This window comes from Ambystoma mexicanum, chromosome 12 (assembly GCF_040938575.1).
Source record: "Ambystoma mexicanum isolate Mex_15411 chromosome 12, UKY_AmexF1_1, whole genome shotgun sequence".
Classification (NCBI taxonomy): domain Eukaryota; kingdom Metazoa; phylum Chordata; class Amphibia; order Caudata; family Ambystomatidae; genus Ambystoma; species Ambystoma mexicanum.
The window spans coordinates 191,218,836-191,240,141 of record NC_090936.1 but is presented as its reverse complement, the minus strand read 5'-3'; the positions used below and the strand labels follow the sequence as shown (position 1 = coordinate 191,240,141).

The following is a 21,306-nucleotide window of genomic DNA, read 5'->3' as shown; positions in this document are numbered from 1 at the left end:
TTTTATATTAATGTATGGCAGTGGTCAATGTATGTGAAATCATACATTTTACATATACAATTAGTTAAAAACAACCCAATGTTTTCCATGGCTCTCAACCAAGAAAGGTTAGACTCCACAACTTATAAAAAGAGCTTGTCCATAAGGATATATGGAATTCTCAGATGGCGCCTCACTCCAACATCGATCATTTGCCCAAGGTCAACAGACATTATGAATCACTTAGCAGAAGAGCAGCCATTGCTCTGCTTTGCTTTTGGAAGTCATGTATAGATATGGCGCTGTCCGTTTGTACTGTTCCCATATTTGCATTGGTGATCTGGAGGAAGGATCCCAGGGCATGGCTTGAAGCTGCAGCACAATCAAGCGAAGACATCCGAGTTGACATTCGTATGGCTCGAAGTAAGGATGGAGGCAGACGATTTATTAATTATGAAGACCCCTAAGAAACAAATTATTTGCCCACATTTACTAGTCTTGTGGGATTTCTTAAACCTGGCGATTACCCTGTCCTACCTTCAGACCCTGGACCATTAGGCGTGAAGGCTGAACTCCAGGTTCTCTCAGTCAGCAAGATATGAACATTGATGCATATAACACTAACATTAGCAGCAAACGGTACAAAAGGAATGTTTTATTTTTTCCAAACGATGTGCACAGAAAATATGTTCAGAGAACATGAAGATGACCTCCCATGCAGATGTTTTGTGATAAATATTTATTTTGTAAATGGCACAGTGGGTGAATACTTAGGCTTCCCATCTCATTGGCTTGTAAGGAAAGGGGATGAAATGAGTTGGATAGATGATTGCGGGGAGTATTTAAGCACAGGGATATACGAATGATCAAATGCAGTAACATAAACCTAAACCTACAAGTTTACTTCTGCATTTGATAAACGTTTTCCCAGAGGAATACACCAAAAGGAATTGAGATTTACTTTGTATATTTTATAACAGTCCAGGAAATCAAACAATGCGAACATCAAGATGCCAATATAATTCTGCAGAGCCATGACCTTTGTTAATTTCTCAGAGGCCAATTTATTTGTATTTTTGACGTACAATCGTTAATATGGCCAACATACAGAAAACTGCATTCCTTATGATGTGCAACATATCGAATGCCAGGGAATAATTAAGTTTAAAAATGCTATTTGTGCAGTGACTGGTGGTTGTCACTTTTGGTTTTCACCGGCAGCAAATACAGACAGTCTGGGTTTCTAATGAAGGCTGGTGTCAGTATTGAGAGTTTGGTATGTTGTCAACGTCCCAGATGATACCCCTCAGCGGATTTCTCTCATGTCTGCATCGTTGCTTCTGTGGTAGTGGTACTGCTAGCTGACGTACTTGGTGGATTGACGACAACTAATCTCTCTCTGCTTCCAAAGGCTTCCTTCACTGTAAAATCAACATCACAGTAGGTGGAAAATTAAAACACAGGCACTTTAATTAGGGCAGAAAGAACTGTGAAACATCATGAAGACATTTTAAATATACATAGTTTAGTGACCTATAGGAAACAGTACGGTACAGTATTTTAAACTAACCAAATCACTGTGCATTTGCAGGAAAACATATTACACAACAACTATTTCTATATTTAATCTCTGCTGCGCCTGCTGGTTTGATTTGCTCAATGGATCTTTGGCAGGATTGCCTTCCCAAAAAGGGCCATCCAACCATTAGGAGGGAGAAGAAAGAGCGGAACCATCTGAAAGCCTGTGCATGTTTACATTTCTACATGATATTATGTTGCTTCACTACTTCCTGTTTCTTATTCCCATGCAGGACATACATTAATAGAAAAAGAGAAGTCATGGAAGATTAGGGATGTATATAAGAAAAAGACTTGATCATTCTTTCTATGGTGTGATTTAAACAGAAAACATTTAACTCGTTTTAAAGAGTGTTAATTATTGATGATCAGCCCAAACATCGGCAAGAGTTTTGAGATTTCAACTGTGTTCATACTTTAGCTTTCAGTGCCAATGAGTACCCTTATCAGATATTTACACAAGTAATGCATAGAGTAATTTAAAAAGGACAACAATGAAAAGGAACTATACATTTAATTTATCAAACAAAGAACAAGTGTATTTAAAACAAAAATAAGAAATACAACTGTGACAGGGTCATGACCCCCTCAAGGGAGAGTGGGATCCCTGTGTCCTGTGCATGTACATTGGTGCCTCACTCTTTCAGCCAATGCCTACCAGCCGCTGTCCTGGCAAGGTCTCTTTTTCTATTTGTTCAGAGAATACGATGACTATCATGCACCAGAAACCTGGTATGAAACACAGGAAGTAGCATCATTTGGAGAAAAACTGGGACTACATGTACCACAACGCAACTGACAAGACAGACCCAGCCTGGAGCAGGGAGGTGAAGTCGAGTCCTTACCGGAATGGACTGTGTTTTCCCCTTCAGAAGTGGAGTGGGAGACCACTCCCACACCCACACCCCACAAACCAGAGACAAGCAGAGGGGCAGCAGAACTGGCAAGGGACTACATAGGAACTAGGGCGACCCAGAACACTCCCAAAATCATGTTGTAACGTGACTCCGCAAGGACTGGAGCGAACCAGACAGTAAATGACCACCTCGTACCACATGCTGAGACTGTCAAGGGGGCTGTGCTAGAGGACTTTTTGAAGACTTCCAGGGAAAGTCCCTGCCCCCAAAGGACTAGCTAAGATGGAGACTAGTCCAGGGGAGCAGCTCAATCAGGGAACCAAAGGGAGCCGAAGGAAACGGCTATAAAAAGCCAACAGATTCAGTTTAGAGTGAAAGGTGTCTGGGTGAGGTCAAAAGAATTGGACAAAGAGACCATATTCAAGGGTATAGCAGGTGGAGGGGGAGTTTCAGGAGAATCTTGGGAGTGCTTTGAGAGTCAAGGTAAGGCGACGGGATTCAGAGGGTATCATCAATTTGGTTGTATATGTGATTGATTGAATGTAGTTTTGGAGGGAGACTTAGGAAGGTTGAAAGTAGGTGTGAGAGATAGCGAGAGGGAAGAGACAGAAGGATAGAGGCAAATATACTGTTGTAAGGGGGTAGTTTTGGAGTGGAAGAGAAGGTTTGTGAGGAGTCTGGTGCATGCTAGTCATTGTATGCTTTGAAAAAGTAGAAAACGACAAGTAGCCAGAAACCTGAAGGGAGTTAGCAGAGGTGGGGAGGGAGAGAGAGAGGGAGTGAGGGGGGAGAGAGAGTGAGGAGTAGCAGTAGTAGTGTGGATGAAGGAGCAGTAGTGTTGAGGAGGGAGCAGTAGTAGTAGTAGTAGGGAGGGGGAAGCAGTAGTACGGGGAGAGAGCAGTAGCGTGGGGGAGGGAGCAGTAGTGCACAGGACGACATAGTAACATCAAACGGTGGCGGCAAGACTTCGGGGTAGAGAGAACATCAAAGCAACAGAAGATGGGCGTTAGGAGAAGTGGAGAACAGTAAGAGTAGACAAGGGAGATGTAAAAGTGAGCATGTTAGACAGGGACTGAATCAAACTTTGTATATACAAGGCACCATCCCAATTCCCATTACTAACAGCTGGATAGTGCGGGGGAAGTTATGAGAACATCTACAATAAAAACCCTTTAACCCTCTCTAAAACTGGAAGGGATTCTTGAGCCATCTGTGACACTCTTGGTACATCATAAAGCAGTTCACGGATACATCAACTCAGGTTCCACAGAGACTTCAGAAGAATTCCCTTTTGGACATCACATAGCTTAAGATGAAGACTACACTTACTATGGTGATTCCTGGTACAGGGACAGAAGGTCTTTTACTCTAATGTTTTAAGGTTTGCTAAGGTGCCAGCAGGAGACGGGGAATTGGACACACACTCAGACCGCCTATTAATTCTGATGCACAAAAAGCAAATAACGTAAATGTATGAGGTCCTGCTGAGGGCTGAGCTTTAGATTCCTTGAAACCGCTGTACAGCTCAGTGAACCCCTTGGACAGCCATCAGTGCAATTAAGGATCCAATGCTGGGTAGATGCAGGTGAACAGGAGCTGGTCCTTGTCACCCAAGTTGAAGCGTTCACTGCACACCCTTAATGAGGGTTGATGTCCTTATTGCTGCAGCCTATATCTATTCACCTTGCCAGCTCTTGTAAATGTCCCTAACAGAGTGTCTTTCTGTGAAGCTAACAGGCTTCTTAATATAGAGGTATGTGATATTACTGAGTAACATTTGTACTGTAGATGTGAACAGGGATATAAGTAACTTAGTGTGTGAGATGAAATGAGGTAAACGGGATGCAACAGCACCGTTGTGGGTTATATAATATATTGGCTAGCTTGCATGGTTTTTCGACATTTCTTCTGTAACCAGAGACTTTTATTGAAGTACCTTGCCAATGGAATCATTCTGGGGTAATGGATTAAGTAGCTTGTGAGGCTACTAGTGCAGTGGTGCTTTCGAAGGACTATCCTTTGGTCTCAGAGTGATTCTATCACCTTGAAAGTGTGCTGTGGAGTAGACTACTGGTAGCTGTGATTTAGATGTGGCTACATTAGGATTATGGCCACCTTTAACACATTAGTAAGCCAGATAAATTATACGGTAGTCATAGAGGAACTAATGTAATTCTTTAAGCCTAGCTCTGGACCATTTTTTGTTTTGTTGTCGATATTTAAATCGGGTGGATGTTTTGCTGTTGTAGGCTCATCCTAAATCCATACATGCCCACTTGGCTGTTGTTTAAACTGGTGTATACTTATTTAAATCTTCCAGATGGTCATTTGTAAATCTAGTGTGGGAATGCCTGTGTTGCTGGCAGTTTTTATGTCCAGACTGATTGGCTAGCTGCCAAAACCTTTGAGGGCTGCTCGTAGTGTGATTGGTGGGTTGATTTTGTCCAGCCTAAGTGAATGTGTTATCAGAGGAATACGCTCTGCCTTCATTGGATCCATTTTGATCCCAATTTGAAGACTAATGTGAAAATATGCTGCTTCTGTAGGTCCTGGATTAGCCATACTGGCACAGCCTTGGCTTCATTGAGCTGTGCATCCTGCCTCTCCCCGCTGGTGGAATCCTGTCCAAGTCTCTTACTCTGCTTCTTGTTGTTGCCCTTGTTGGCTGGACTAACTGTTCTTGCTGGCATCTACTTCACGTGCAGTTACTGGACCGCTAGTAAAATCTTTCTCTCCCAAATGCCTATGGTCCCTCCTGGTCTCTCTTGCTTGGAATACTTAGTGACTTGCTGCTCATCCACCTCAGCTCTGCAGGAGAGCACCTAATGCTGCTTGCATCCGTAGGGCATTTTCCTTGATGGCTGGTAGGACCCTTCTGCTCCACTGAACCGACCTGCAACATTTGCTGGTTTCTGCAGTGCTCCTTTTGCTGCTATCACTGCTGCTGAGGTCTCTGCATTGTGGGTACACTCTCCAGATCTCTTCTTGGTTAGCCCTGCTATTCTTGATCTTTTCTGGGTGTTGTGTTTGAGAAACTCCACTCAGTCTCCAATTGTTGCTAGCTGGACTTAATCATGACATCCAATCTCAATGTACACCAGCCATTCCGGAGCCGAAATAGGAGCAACTAGTGGCATCAGTGTCTGTCACCAGGTCCCCGGGTGCAGATCCCGTAGGTGGTTCCATTCTTAGGGAGTGCTGAGGTCCAGGAGGAGAGTGGGGGTTTGGCCCCCTTCGACTGTTGATCTTCATTGTATGGCATGGGCTTTGTGTTCCCCCTGCAACAAGGTCTTCCAGGCTTGTTGGTTCCCAAACTGTGGGGTAGAACTCTGGGTTGAGGGTCCTTTGAGTTCCATTCCTGGGCAATTGCCTCACCTGCTACAACTGTAGGGTAAAAGCAAAACCTACCTAACTTTTCTCTTTACCTGCAGCAGACCTATGGGAGTAGTCCCATTGGTTTCTATGGGGAGAACTTTTGAAATTCTTTAAAAGTGAATTAAACGGGTATCTATCTGAACTTGGACATTTTCCCTGGTCCTCCTTGGTTTTCTAGAGCTTCTAGAATAGAAAATGTCAAAATTGTAGGTTGTACCAGCAATGTATTATAGATTTTAGTATAATAAATCACTGCTGTGCACTCATTACCATAGGATGTAATAGTGCTACAGTATTCACGTTTGGTTACAGTGTTTCTAACTTTTCTTGTGGGGTGAACTGGGATCTATTTAGGCCAAGTACTGTATTACTCATTGTAGCTGTTGTGTGTTGGTCTTCTAGGCCTTTCTCCTGTAGTGGCTGTATATGAGGATGGTATAATAGGAACATTTGACAGCGTCAAGAGCAGTTGTGAGGGCAAGCAGAGAGTCCTTAACTGTGAGGGGATCGAAGGAGTGGGGGTTGCGTCATCATCGTAGATGAACATGGATTGTGGTCTTCTGCTATTGGATAAAAGTGGGAGGCATAGTTAGGTACAATAACATAATTCTAAAGCCAAATGCTAGAAGTGGGAGATACTGTTCACTCAATATAATTTACAATACAACCCACCAACATACATTCATACTGAGGTGAAGGCAGCCAGAAAAACATGCCTGACCAACTGTCCTCATGCTATGCTGCCGGTACTCATGGGTGTTTCCAAGTTTGAATTTAAAATCATTATTTCATGCTGCGGGAAACCTATTATTTCATACCATCAGTAAAACGGTTTATGAGTCCATGCCCCACTCCAGCATTCTGAGGAGACTGTTCGAACTACTGTTTCCACAGAACCCCTCCATCATTCGTGTACATATGTTATTGAAGTGACAATTCTAATGTCAAGAAATTGGCATTTTAGACTTAAGATGCCTGCGTCCATTGTTATTCATTACAAAACACAGCATGTGCATGGTTGCCCAGCGCCTAGTTTGGGATGTAGATTATAAGAGGTCAGTGTCTGCAGTTGTGTTGTGGGCACTGTGTTCACTATTAAAACATGAACCTTTTAAGATCACTTTTTAAAGTGGAAGACTGGAAAGTGAGACTAAATCTGTGCTTAAACAGAGAAAAACATATAATTTGCAAAAAAGTAAAAGGATAACATTTAACTCCATTTACAATAAAATATTAAACATCGATGCACGTTTTTGAGCAGTATAAAATAAAAAACTGGAGCCAAACCATTATTTAGAAGATCAACAATATTTTTCTTAAAGGGATTTTGCAAATTAATCAATTTAGAAAGAATGTTGAAAAAAATCACTATTACTAAGGGAGGCTTATAAGAGGCGGCCACTGGATGTAGAAAAGCTGGCAGCTCCCCTGAGCAAACTCCTAGATTTTTGTAGCACAAAATATAAGCCTTTACTTTAAAGCAGCATACTCTTGCCTTTTATGGGACCTTTGAGCGAGTAAGCAACTGTCCAATTCCAAATTTAATACCAGTAAAGGCCGTTATTGTGCAGCAAAGGCAGTCATCTGGTGACCTAAATCAAATACAGACCAGGTAGGAAAGTGGGTGAAAATTCACTTAAAAATGGTCCTTCTCATTCATGTTGCCAAGTGCAGTCAATTGTGCAGTACCTGTCCAACGTGCTTTCAGATTTGCTTGGACCTCTGTTAATTAACAAAATGGGTCTTTATTGTCCTACTTCCTGTTCAATAGGATATGCAACGTAGCCTTGAGCTTGGCTGGGATTTAGCCTACCGGTTTCTCTTCCCATCCATTTAGCATTGAGGTGGGGGCCACATCAATAGCAGTTCTAGGTTTTGGGTCACAGGATCTAAAACAAATTGGGCAATTTTGTAGATGGTATTAACGAGCAGAGCTTGATCTTCAGCATTTCCTTTCCTTTTCCCTGCAGCCATAGTCTATTTGTCTTGATACGCCTGCCTCACTAAGCTGTAATTAACCAAAATTCCTCTACTCAAGTTTAGAATTCAGTGCACACTGATGTGAAGTGTGGATTGTAGAATATTAATTCTTGAGACAAGTTATGTATGACTGGCAAGCGGGTGTCAGGGGAAGAACATTTTCTGGATAGAGGCTAGAGGTATGCTCACGCACCAGCAGGGATATGCAATGGTGGCCACTGATGATTTGTATTGTTCTAGCGCAAGATGTCTATGGGTTGCGAGTTCGAGGATTGCTCAGGCTGGCTGCTGGTACGGGGTGCAACCCCTGGCGAAGAAGGCAAGCAGGATTCACTGATGCAGCACTCTTCTGGACACCTCACAGGACACAGAGAAGCGACTTCCACTGACGGTCACCACACAGCGACTATGGCAGGCGTTTCTTCAGTCGCGGTCAAAGATGACCTTCCAGAGCAGGATACCATGAAACTTGGCCGCACGGTGACTTGAGGCACGAGCTGGCGACCACCGAAGTTCCAGCGAAAAATGCAGAAAGGCAAAGATTCTACCGTGGTAGCCAATTGGGAGAGCTAGTCAGTCCACCGGGTAGTCCAGGGACACTTCTGAGAATGCGTCAAGACTGGTTGGTCATACCAGTCCAAGGTTTGAAGCACCGCTCAGAGCCTTCATAGATCAGGTAGTCCAGTAGGGCTTCACCGGGCCAATCACAGGAAAGGATGCTTGGCCTCTTCGGGAGTCATCCATGGATCTTCAGTCATATGCTCATCTACACAGGATACTTGGGTCCAACGTTGTTCTCCTGAAATGGCTGCAGGAGTCTTCTTCTTATCCAAACTCTTGGATGGAAACAAGTCCAAGCCTACTAATAGTAAGGATCTACACCATTGAAACAGGCAGCATGATCATATAAGAGATTTCCTCACCTGAGAAGGCAATCAGAAGGCCTAACAATAATATGGCCAAAGAAGAAGCAAAAACTCTTGTGGCATGGCCATTTTAGGGCACTAGCCACGTGTAGGACACAGAAGCAGGAAACATTAATGTGCACAATAGAAATAATGCAAAAATTGTAAAAATGTATCCGCTGCCAACAGCTTATCTTTAGGCAGATATAAAAGTAACCAAAAATCCCAGGTGTAAAATACTAGCGTGATAAAAAGCATCCCCACTGCACTTCATTTTAAGATACTGTGTGCACTGTCAAAAAGATAGCAACAAGGTAAAAGGTAAAACAGACAAAAAGGAAAACAGTTTCCCAGTACTGATAGTCTGACGAACTGATCCGCTTCCCCATAACGAAATGAGCAAAAGGCCAGGAAAGTGAAGCTGTAAAAAGTGAGGACAGATTAAAAAACAAAAGCAAAATGTTTTCGGGTCCATAGAATATGGAGGGTGAGTTGCATAGAGAGAAATCTTTCCTAACAGACACCCTCACTGCAAAATATTAACATGTACACATGAGACAACAAAAAGCAACAAGATAGGGTTGTGGTTTGCTATATGACATTGTATTAAGGTTTCTTTGACACAGTGAAGGTTTAGATGGGTATGAAAGAATACATGGAAAAATAAATACTAAGGCAAACAAAATAAAGATGACTTCTCCCACTGCATTGGGTTTTCCCCAGAAACCCGTCTACTAAGGTTGGTCTCATTAGCTTGTACTAATTGATTCAATCTAGGCTAAAACCACTTGTCAGGATGGCAGTCAGCTAATAGATCGGTTTGGGTTTCTCAAAACAAAGTCTCGAGACTATGGTCTTGGATTCACTTAAAAGTCTCTCCAGGTCTCACCCTGGTAACACTCCGTATCTCACAGATCGAGGCATTTCACCTTGACATCGTTTGTAGACTCTGGGGATGTGCACCTTCAATTGGCAAAGCTCCTAGTCTCTGCTTTCAACACTGTTTGTTGATGAGGGTGGCTCATCAGGCTTAAGTACAATCCAGGGAAAGAGCAAACACTTGGTTACACTGGGTTGGGCACTCACTATAGGTTATTTCAAGGCTGGTCTTGGAGCTTTGACTATTCTCTAGTCCTGGGGTCCTTATCCTAACGTGCCTCCCCGTCGCCCTGACATCAGCTAGTTCCTACAGATGTCCTAACCCATCTTCCCCTGCCTTACTTTAGATAAGTCCTGCTTAACCTTCTCGACTGTCTGGGGATTAAGAGCGGGTGTTACTGGCCCTTAACCTCAGAAGCATACAAGGAGGCGTATGAGTTTGAACACAACACCAAAGACGAGAAAACCCTTGGGTGGTCGCAATTGGTCAGTCAGTACATTATTGTGCCCTACCTACAAATGCCAGTGGCTGAAGGCTTTGCAACTAAAACAAGGCTGGAAACAGGAATGCAGAACTACTGCAAGTTGTGTGACTATTTGGTGAGGATGAGGTTGCCCACAAGTGTGAGGATGTTGGTGCTGAAGGTTAAACACAACTAAGGCATTAACGAAAATAAGGAGCCACCTGTAGATGAGGAGCATCACCTTACCTCAAATCTCCTTTAACTACCCATTACCTCTCCCTAACACTCTACCCAGTAACTCTAACAAAATAATGACTGCAACCTTGCTCTATTTGGGTTTTGATGGGCACTTCCTCCCATATGGCGTGTTAAGGATTTCAATCAGGCGACACACACCTTAGTCTCGGCCTAGTATGCAGCACGCAATTGAAAAGCTTATGTTTTTATGTTAGATTCAATATTGAGATGGTACACCACTAATATCACACCGCCTTTTCAAATACCCAGGGCCACAATGGACCATGAACCAGGCTGGTTGGTAAAATATAATATTTATTTATTTGAAAATGAAAAGAAAAAATACAATTTTTAATATGGGGCAGCAATCACCAATGGGGTGATAAGAACACCAGGGAATAGGAGCACTTTTTGATTTTAGGTAAGATAGCACTTGAGTTAGGTTTCCCCCCCGCAAGGTTCCCTCAACCCACAAATAATCAATTCTGAATGGATAAACAGAAGCAGCAGGTAATCAGGAATGACAAATGGAAAACAGAATTGAAAACGGACCTTCCCTCCCCAAACAAGAAAGAAAAACGTATTTCAAACCCTCGCAGTGCTAAAAATGACACTCGGAAATGGATGAACAGAATAATGAATGTGTGCAAAAACCTTGAAACAAATACAATTCTTCACTAAAGCAACAATGTAAAGGTACTAACAATCACAAGCAATGCATAACCAAGAGCATACAGTTTGAAAATGAGTGGCAGGGTTTAACACAGAATGCAGCAAATGACACGTTGGAAACTTTGCAAACTTAGCAACACCCACCTGAAATTACCAACACGGTTTTTAATAAAAACAGTTGAAATATTGTAAATCGCAATGCGTGTTGGGGTGTAGCTATAGATCATAGGTACAATATGGAAGTGAAATTAGGTCTCTAGCTGGTAAATTGAGTGAGTTATGCAAGATAGAGTGAGGTCTGTTTTGAGTAAAATGGAGCGGTGAAAAGGAAAGGAAATCAGTTTTGACAAGAACAGTTTTACTCTACACTAGAGCATTCAGACTAGACTACCAAAGAGGGACTCAGTAAGCTCCAGGGTATATTCGCGAATTCAACCCTAGCTCCCCAGCGCCCGCCCTGGCGGAACCAGTCTGATCACTCGAAATAGGATTAATAGCTTAGGATTTACACAAGGCAGAATTACTACAGAGATGGCGCTAGCACTAGAAATCAAAGGCAGGGTGGCAAGAATGATTGTGACAGTTTGAACAAGGTATCAGGATACGGATAGGGTGTCTTAGAGAGTGGGATGAGGACAAAGACAAGATAGGCTATAGGTTTAGGTGGGGTGGCAATTGATACTCACAGTCCACTTTTTAGATTTCGGATTCTGGACTGTCGGCGTTCTGGTCACCACACCTAACCTATAACAAAGGACAGCCGGACAGGATCAGCTGGGCAGGGACTGGTTACCGGGTAGCACTTCTGGACTGGCAATTCTGGTCACTGGATAATATAGGTCATCAGAGTGGCAGGATGGCAACAGCATGCAGTGAGTGGCAGCAAGCCAATCTGGATCAGGATGCCAATCGTACCACAGTTTCCCCCTGTTAATGGGACATTTAGTGGGTTTGTCTATATCGTAGGCCTTGCTTGGAATGGGATCAGCACTGCTTGGGTTTTGCAATGCGCCCTGGAGTAGGATCAGCAGTGCTTGGCCTTGTAGTTGGAGTCTTGATCAGGAAGATAACGGGTACAGGAACGCAGCAAAGAAAATCAGGAAGAGTGTGTGTGTGTGTGTGTGTGTGTCTAGAGTCTTGTAAGGGACCCTATTTATAGTGTAAAATGACATCATCAAAGTATAGGTTGGGTAGGGTTAACTACCCGCGCCCCTAAACTACTTGGATTGGGCAGGGGTGCTAGTCTCCGCCTTGCTCTCAACTGGTTGGATTTCCAAGGGAATGATGTCAGGTTTATTAGGTGAGTTTTACAATGTCCAAAAACTCCCACATTTACTTTACTTAAAATCCGATTTTGCCAAAAACATACATTTATACACTTGCAATCTCTAGGCAAATTATACACACAGAGACTTTGTGTCTGCATTATATAAGAACAACATTTTTTTCAGATTAAATCATTAACTTTTATTAAACGAATGCTCAGTGTTGTATTGACATTGACCATTGTTAATATTTGCATAACAGACTATCTTTGAATCACAAAAAATATTGATAACAGTCTGAAAACGGGATAACAATAGCGTGCAGGGGACGGGAGGTTTCCAATCTTGGATCCTCTTCATTTGTTTACAAGCAATGGCTGAGCAGCCAGGCTTATCTTAAGAGGGAGAGAGGGATGCAAGGGAGGTACAAAGGACTTCGAGTCACAGGCCAATGAAACACTAGCACACTAAAGTTATATACAAATAACGGTTTATTTTATATATACACTAAGGTAAAGGTGATTCTTCAGAAAGGTAAGTACTATAACACACAATGTGAAACTTAGAAGAAAAAATGCAATATTCACAATAAGTAAAACACGTTTGAAATACTTTGAGAATGTCAGTTGTGAAGGAATCATGAAGCAAGACACAGACAACAGATTCAAAGTTCAAATAAAATACTTTTATTATATTAAATGTCAGGATGGTGTAAGTCATGACTTGCCCTAAGGTAAGGTGAGATTTCCCTACCTAAGGAAACTAAGGAAAGTCTGTGTCAGTAAGTAGAACTTAAAAGTATGTCTGTGTCCACAACCTATACTTGCCCTCACAACTAAAGCTAAACAATGTGTAGAACAACCTAAGTAGTATTCCAAAATAATGTTCTGAACTTCCTCCAGCTCTTGGCTCTTTTTCCAGTTCCCTCCCCAAATTCAAAGATGTTCCACAAAGTCTCGAGGTACCCTTGCCCAAGAATATAACAGTTCCAAAAGGGCCTTGAGGTTCCCTTCCCCAAGGCAACAGCAAAGTTCACAAGGTCTTCGGTTTCCCTTACCCAAGACATCAGCTTGCCAGCTCATACTTCGTTTTAGTCTCTTAATACTCAAAACCAGTTCCAGGTCAACTTCACACTCCTCCTGATTCCTCAATAGTTCACACAGATTACTCTCTTCGGCTTTCACTTCAGCAATCTCTTTCATACGTATCTGTATGTTTCCTTGGCTTTCACAGACAGGATGGCCTAGCCGCAGTTGTCAGACCCCACAGTCCACCCATTACAGGTCACGCAACAGATAACTCTTGGCTTTCTTGCCCATACAGGTTTCTCTGCTACTGCCCCTGTGTTTTGGTTCACCTTCACTCTGGTTTCTCCTTGTCAGTCTCTTGGCTTTGCCACAATGTGTTCTTTTCACACAGTTCACTCTGTGGTGCCTACTTTCCTTCTCCACATTACTTCTCACTCTTCAGTAATGTTCATCGTTTGGTTTTCACTTCATTTCATAGTATTTGTTCATTGCCTTTCAGTATTTATTACGTGTGTTTTGTAAATGCTTGCTTTCCATTCACAAGCTTACCAAAGCTTTCCTTTAGTTCGGTATTCAATAATTCGTAATTCACAAGACTTTCTCTTATAGTTCAACTTGCTCGTATAACCCCCTTACTTTGGGTTAACTTTTGCTTGCATATCTATTTTTGTTCTCCAGGCAATTACATTTGCCCTGCAGTAGCCCAAGGAGCGCCCCGGTACAAGTGTTCCCTTTTGTTCATTCACTGATCCCTGATGACTGGTCCAGGCATCTTCTTTCCTTGTTCTCTGCTCTGCATCTATGTCTCCGTAGCGCTGTGAGCCACGCTCGCAATTTGGAAACCTCTCTGTGGGTTGCCAGCAGCTCCGCTCGGCACTCGCGGGCGCTACCAGTGTTGTAACCTCTCCTGGATATTTGTCAGTGTCCTGGCCTCTGGGCAGGACCATCCTCGGCAGCCTCCTTCTAGACAAGATTTCTCTTCTCGCAGGCCCAGCACACCTGGCCAGGCTTCTCTCCTGCTGGTCTCCCCTCTCTGATTGTTGGCTCCACCTTTTATGCACCTGTAAACACTTAACAGGTTGCAGGTATGAGTCCTTAAAACTATTTGCCTGATCATAGTTACTGGTATTCTCTGGACATGCCTGAACCTCACGCCTCTTCCTTGTCTCAGTATACCAGAGTGGTGAAATGACATTTTAGTTTGTAGCCATGTAAGTGTGTAGCACTCCTAGTCTCCTCTTCTTCATCCCAGTACTATTGTGATGAGACTGAGGGGGAATGATAGAAAGGGATTGGCAAGGCATGCAGAGGGTAAGGTTGGTTATCACAAGGAAAAGGGGGATACCATGTCTCGCCTGCGGACATCCTCGACCCAATCCCCAAGGACCCTCCACCCTAGTGATCCTCCCTTGCATCTCCATCCCCAGGGTCAGGATCCAAAAGTGATGGCCTTTCCCTGGCCACCTGAGAAGAGGCTCCAAGGGCAGTAGGTATGAGGTTGCCCTCAGGTTTCTCACACAGTATGAAATTCAAAAGGTAGGTAAATTACTTTTGTAGTAATTGTTTCAGGTAAGAATGAATGGAACACAACCAAAACAAAGTAGTTAAATACTTTTTCACCACTTGTAATACTTTTCTCAGTGGTTTAACACTCTAGAAGTACATCCCTATCTAGTTATGAGTGTTGTCGTATTGGAGGGCAGAACAGGCAAGGCACAAGCTGTAGACTGTCAGTAGTTCCAGAGAAGACTTCTGTAACAAGTGAGTAAAGCTGTTCTGTTGTAAAACAGGTTAAGGGGCTTCAGAGAAGGCTCCCTGAAGGTACACAGGTGTTAGTCCTGGGCAAATGTGAATCGGCAAACTCCCAAAAACACAAATCACTACTTTAGCAACACAGGAGCAGCAGAACAACTCTATGTATGTTCTACCAAGAGTCTCTCAGTACCTTAAACGTGAAGAAGAGGATGCAGCACAATGCTCCCACGATGCAGCATCAGCAGACCAGGTCTACGGATTCTTGGTAAGGCAGACTAAAGAAGGGACACTGGAATGGGGTGAAGAGGCTCCAGGTAAAGGATTCTTTGTGGTTCTCTGTTTTGGCACCCCTTTGAAAGCACCAGTGAAGAATGGTTACGCCCTCACCCCTTCCTGGTCGATTCATCTTGCTGTATCGGTCCAGCACTCTGGTGAGGGTACTTCGATTGGAATCTTGCCTCCGGAGGTCCAGAAGGAATCCACAAACGTTTCGGGTGGATACAATCGTCGGAAGGCGATGCACTGCACAATGGCCACAGGTCCCAGGGTATTGGCGGTTTGAAGCCGGTAAAGGTCATAGCTTGATGTGGGATGGCTCGGAATGCAGGTTGTCTTGAGACTGAATGGTCTCACCTGTCCAAGGGAGTGAGTCGTCCTCTTCTGAGTTTTTCTGATGTTTGGAAGGAGCAGTCGGACAGCAGTGGTTACTCAGAAGGCCTATCTGATCATGTGGAAGTGGCTGTGGTCATCTCTCCTCTTCTTCCTTATAGATTTTTCAGTTCCAGTGGTCAGCTTGCCTTCAGCCTCAGGATCCATGGCTCTTATACAGGAACCCAGCCAATCAGCAGACATGCACCATTAAAACTATGGGTGGTGGCTGTGCTTTCCGGACAGCCAGCCTCCCAGTTGGAACTAGTTCCAGGCAGCCACGGCAGCAGACGAAGATTTCTGAAGTCCTCCCCTATTCCTATCCTCAGAGACACACTGGGGGGCCTTGCCGTGCTTTCCCATGGAACCCTGCCGAAGACAAAAGTCAAACCCAGACCTACCCCCACTCTGCCTGGCAGAAGAAGGACCAAGAAAGGACAAGCCATCTTGAATTGGTGAAAAAAGAAAACAATCACCATTTCGGGTCAATGGTGACCCTTCTGTGCATTATCACGGCTGTGAGTACAACCTGGGAGTAAAAATGGAACAAAAGTAGGCAGGATAAAACCACTACCAAAGATAGGGTAAAAGAATGATTGAGTGGGAAAAAGGTTCATACTCACTTAGGAGAACTTAAAAAAAAATCCAGTAGTCAAGCAAAAAGTTCTAGGAGACACACGTGAAGGGGATCTCACATCAAAATGGAAAATCTACCAAACCGGTTAATCTGAAAAGCACAGTCACTTTCTGTACAGTGCCCATGAGTTTTCATGAACACACAACATGTGGAGCTACGCTCTACACGATATTTCGTAAAGAGCTATTTAGATTTATGTGCAACATGTGATAAGCCCTTGGCCTGGATGCTGTGGTAGAGTCCAGGAGATTCCCCCATACAACACCCCCGGGAATCACAGAGCAGGGGCTAAACCAGGACCCCATTATCACCTCCACACAGACACACACACATCTCAAGGATCAGGCAGATGACTGTTACAAAAACCATCTCTTTGCCTGACTTGATCATCATTCACTTTGGTGGCAATGACTGAACCACCCAGGCAGTAAGATTGTGAGAAACACAAGTTGCTGAACTTGCTGTGGTGGCATGGTCACACACGACCTCTAAGCATTCCTATAGCAACGGAAAGCCAACAAGGGCTTTTCAAGCTGCGGACTCATAAACTAAAGTATATGATGGCCTATCTGACTCAGGACAGTGGCACTTAGGGAGTATTTCACCTAAATTGATAGGACATTCTATTAACCATATAGATAGGTTGCACAGGTGTAAGGTAGGCTTGTCTTGGGCAGTTCCAAAGATGAACTAATTGCTTTTTCAAAATCAATGTGTCGCATTTTAGAGTGACACAGTTGTGCTCTATTCAGAATGTTGGTGGTAGAAGTGGAAAACTACTTACCTTCTGTATTGTTCTTTAGCATTGAAAAATACTTCATTCAACAGATTTCTCATCTATGAACTACCTTCCCAAGGGGACTGGATTAGCAACTTTTCTTACAGTCAGCTGCACTTTATTAGCTGCATTTAGCATCATGGGCACTTGTGTCTCTGGGTTTAATGACAATGTATATAGATGTAGTTACCCATACCCCTTTAAGACAATTCCGCCAATTTGTCCTACACACAGAAGCCGTGGAACTGCATGTGAGAGCATCAATGAGCAAACTGTAGGAGCAAGGACGTATCCATCAGAAAGAACATTACCAAAGGCTTGATTCTTCTGACAGACGCCACTCCCACAGATCTCCCATCATTGAAAGACCCTCAAAGAAGTAGAGAATTGGAAGAGAGAGTATAGTGAGAAATTAGAACCTACATCAAATATAATTGCCAGACAGAGCAACCGAATAGAGCACCCTCCCCAGCTAAGGCATCCACCTGGCAAACATCCATAACAGACAACCCTTTGTGCTAGGCAGATGGTGACGCACACCTTTTGTGGAATGTGCGCCAAGTCCTGCAGGTACATTTTTGCTCATGAAGGCAGAGCATTTAGATAATCAAATGACAATCGAGTTGGACTGAGTGTTTTGGCACATCTCTGCCCACCTGCTCATCCCAGCAAAACGAATGAAAAGCTACTTACCTTCCCAGAAGAGAATCATTTAAGAAACATACACTAGGGTCTTTATTAGACCCAGGCTGCATAACTGCTCCTCTGCCTTGGAATGATGAAGAGGAGAGAAAAATAACAAGTAGCTGGGTTTTTCCTGACTGGTGGAACTCATTCACCACTGATTGCAAGAAAGCAACCCACCCCCAATTCAATGGCAATCATTTCTCTAGAAACCTTAAAGAGACAAAGAGCCTGGAGCACACTAACCCACCCGGTAAAAGTGATGACAACCAGGAAAATCACCTTAAAAGTGAGCAAACCTAGAAAAATAATGTAATGGATCAAATGGAAGTGACAATTAAAATCAAATTCCACATAGGAACAAAAGGTGTGGTGAACAAATGTTAGAAACCTTTAAGAAACCTCATTCCTGTGGGATTAGACAAAATTGAACCTTGTTTCCAACTCCTCTTAAAGAGTGAAATAGGAGCCACACCTTTTAAAGTCCTTATCCTGAGATCTTCCTAAAACAGAGAAAGAAAGAAGTCCAGCATAGACCAAGTGGAGCAAGAAATCTCTGATAGCACAAGTTGAAGAAGTAATGTCATCTGCAGGAATAGATAGAGTAGGTAGCCAGCTGCCTGGCCGACAGGAGGACATCCAGAATACTGTCAGACAAATTCCAGTTTCTGAACTCCATCCTCTCAGCAACCAGGCACAAAGATTGGGGCTGCTCTGGTTCGGGTGGAGGTATCCAGGGTTGGCAAAAAGAGATTTCCATAGTTTCGGGACCAGGCCATTTTGCTTAAATCCCAAATAGGGTGATAAAAATCATGGTCGACTCAAGCCATCTCACTTTTGGGAGCATCAGAGGGATGAAGGGAATTGCAGAGAATGCCTTGAGGACAACAAAACTCCAAGCTACGATCAAAGGATCCCCAACATCCCCACCGAGGAAAATCCCTGGGGCACAACACAAACATCCAGTTGAAAGTGTAAGCGAAGAGAACCACTTGAGGGCAACTTGCCAAAACTCCCAATTGTGTGTAAAAGTTAACACCAGTTTAGTGTTTCCACCATGAACTTCTCCATCCTTGCCATATGAGTTGCTGTTAGTGTGATGTTGTCCAAAGTCGAGGCCCAAAGTTGCATGCAGTTCCTGTACAGAGGCAGCAATCCCACGCCACCCCTGTTCTACAAATAGTGCATAGTACAATGTGGTCAATGAGGACCTGGAAAAACTTGACTTGCAATACAACGAGAGAGCAAATAGTTCCAGCAAGTGGATTTGCTCTATGACCTTTGTCAGGGTCGATAGGCCACTCACTTAAGGGCATTCAGTTGAGTTTTCATTTCTTCGGCGAGGCATCTGTCATAACTGTGACCAGAGGCCAACGGTAATGAAAAAATCTCCCCTATAAGCAAGTTGTCTATGAGGACCCACAAAGTGATATCCTGTGACACTTTGTCCAATAATTGGAGAAGGTCTGTCCCTTTGACCCCAAACTGGGTACACAGGCATTGTAACAGTTACTGGAGGGATCTCATGAGCAGTTTGGCCTTCGTCACCAGAAAAGCATATGCAACCTAAGAGTCACAGGAATGTTGAGGCTGCGAATTGGGTCCTTGTCAGAAATGTGAAGACCATCTACTGGTTTTCAGTCACTCGATCATTGGGAGGAACGGATTTTCCTGCACTCATGTCAACATTGCCCCAATGAACTAAAGGCAATGATATGGATTGTTCTATGAATCCCTCAGATTGAGAATGGACCACAAACAGTGGAGCAGATCGAAAGTTTGAAACACATGTTCTGAGACAGAAGACAGGGAGCTGACTCGACGAGTCAGCCATCCAGGTTGGGAGAGGTGAACACTGTCCCTCTTGAGATGGGATGTGAGGATAGCAAGAAGCTTTGTGAAGACTCAGGGGAGCAAATGAAAGCATGAAGGGAATGACTGACTGTTAAGGAGTACCACAGACTGTAAACGTAAGTAACTTTCGATGCTTTAGATGAATGGGCAATTAAAAAGTCCAGGGACACCAACCGGTCCTCATGTTCCAGAAACTAAAGAATCTTAGCCACAGTGACAATTCTGGATTTGTCCTTTTGCAGGAACAAGTTCAGCAGCCAAAGGTCCAAAATGTTACTCAGACCACCCCCTGTGGACAACAGAAGTAGTGGGTGCATCAACCTCTCTCCATATGTGCTTGAGCCACCCATGCGAGGGCTTCCTTGCCCTGGAGTGGGGATATCTTTGTCAGTGGAAGGGTTTTAAAGGGGTTCATGGAATAAGTGAGGGCTTGTCCACAAGTTGGTGCAGAAAGGAGATCTAGTAACACTCGGAACGATCTGTAAGGACCAATCCTTTTCTGAGTGCAAGATGAGAAGGGGAGAAAGGATTACTGTGGTCCTGAAGAGTTTTAAATTCTCCAAAGGTTCATCCGCCTATGACCCAATCATAGTGGCCCCATTGAATGGCTTGCCTAGCAATTTGGCTTGTATTGTGAACTACTGCCCAAGGACCACACAGTCTGCAGCATCAATGCTAGCCTCTACAATCTATTTAGATACCTCTCTGCTATTGGAAATTGGTTTCAAAACAGTCCCCAGCATTTCCTGTGGCAAGTTGGCAGAGATTTCCCTCATCAAGTCCCAAACGGTGTTGTACCTAAGTAACGGGCTAGGGTATAAGAAGCATACACTGTCTGCGCCGGGCTCCCTGATGAAAAGCTTCTTCTGACCAAGAGCGTATCATTTCATGCTCTTCCTGTGAGGAAAGAAGAAAGGGAAGACAGTAGTCTTCATCCCTGCGGTAGAGGCCTGCACTATGAGGCTCAGTGGGGTAGATGGGAAGCCTGGGATGGCAATATCAAACCTCATTTTTTTTAAAGGTCCTTTGATACTGCCAGAATGGAAGCAGGTTTCTCCCAAGCCAGAAGCAGCTTTGAGGGGGCAGAGTTGAAGGGAAGCAGGGTTTCCTTAGAAAGCCCTTGTTCCAATATATAATTCGACGTGTGCTACTTCTTAGTCATTAAGAGAGTTGGAATGCCAGGCATCTCCCCAATTAGCAACAGTGGACTAGAATGGTCATTGTCATTAGGCTTCTGGTAAGAAGGTGAGCAATGTGGGCTCTTTATCACCGTCTTATTCTTTTTATCCCTCTTTGGACCAGCTCCAAGAAGTACACGTACTTACAAGTAGAGGCAGCGAGTAAAGCAGGGCAAACTAGAGACCTTGCCAGCTTTATCGAGAGTTGTGTACACTTTTGCTACCCTACACATTACAGTATTAGGATGTTTAAACTGGCAGAGTACTTATTATTTTGTGTTGTGAACCGGCCACGGATATGAGGCAGTGTTGGTGCACACCGGACACCGACTCAGTTCCCAAAGCCGGAAACCTTAGAAGAACACGGTTCAGCAACAAAATGCTTATGGTGGTGCCCTGAAGCAGTATTAGAATGCACAGAAAAATGGGCAGCTCTTTTTGAATCCATGACTGCATATTTGGAGTCATGGGTGCCACAAGGCTGGTATGGAGCTGCAGCGTGGACCATGGTGGCTACAGGAAATGTTTACGATCCAGTCTGTGCCTGAGGAAG

General features: G+C 43.8%; 1 protein-coding gene across 1 annotated transcript in view; it reads right to left on the bottom strand.

Moving 5' to 3' along the window:
* Positions 1-1,019: 1,019 nt before the first annotated feature.
* PWP1 (PWP1 homolog, endonuclein) overlaps positions 1,020-21,306 on the bottom strand; it is a 429,968-nt gene continuing 409,681 nt past the window's right edge. Inside the window, exon 15 of the mRNA XM_069628279.1 lies at positions 1,020-1,400. Within this exon, the coding sequence (XP_069484380.1) occupies positions 1,300-1,400 (101 nt within the window). The 3' untranslated portion in view covers positions 1,020-1,299. The remainder of the gene's footprint in view (positions 1,401-21,306) is intronic.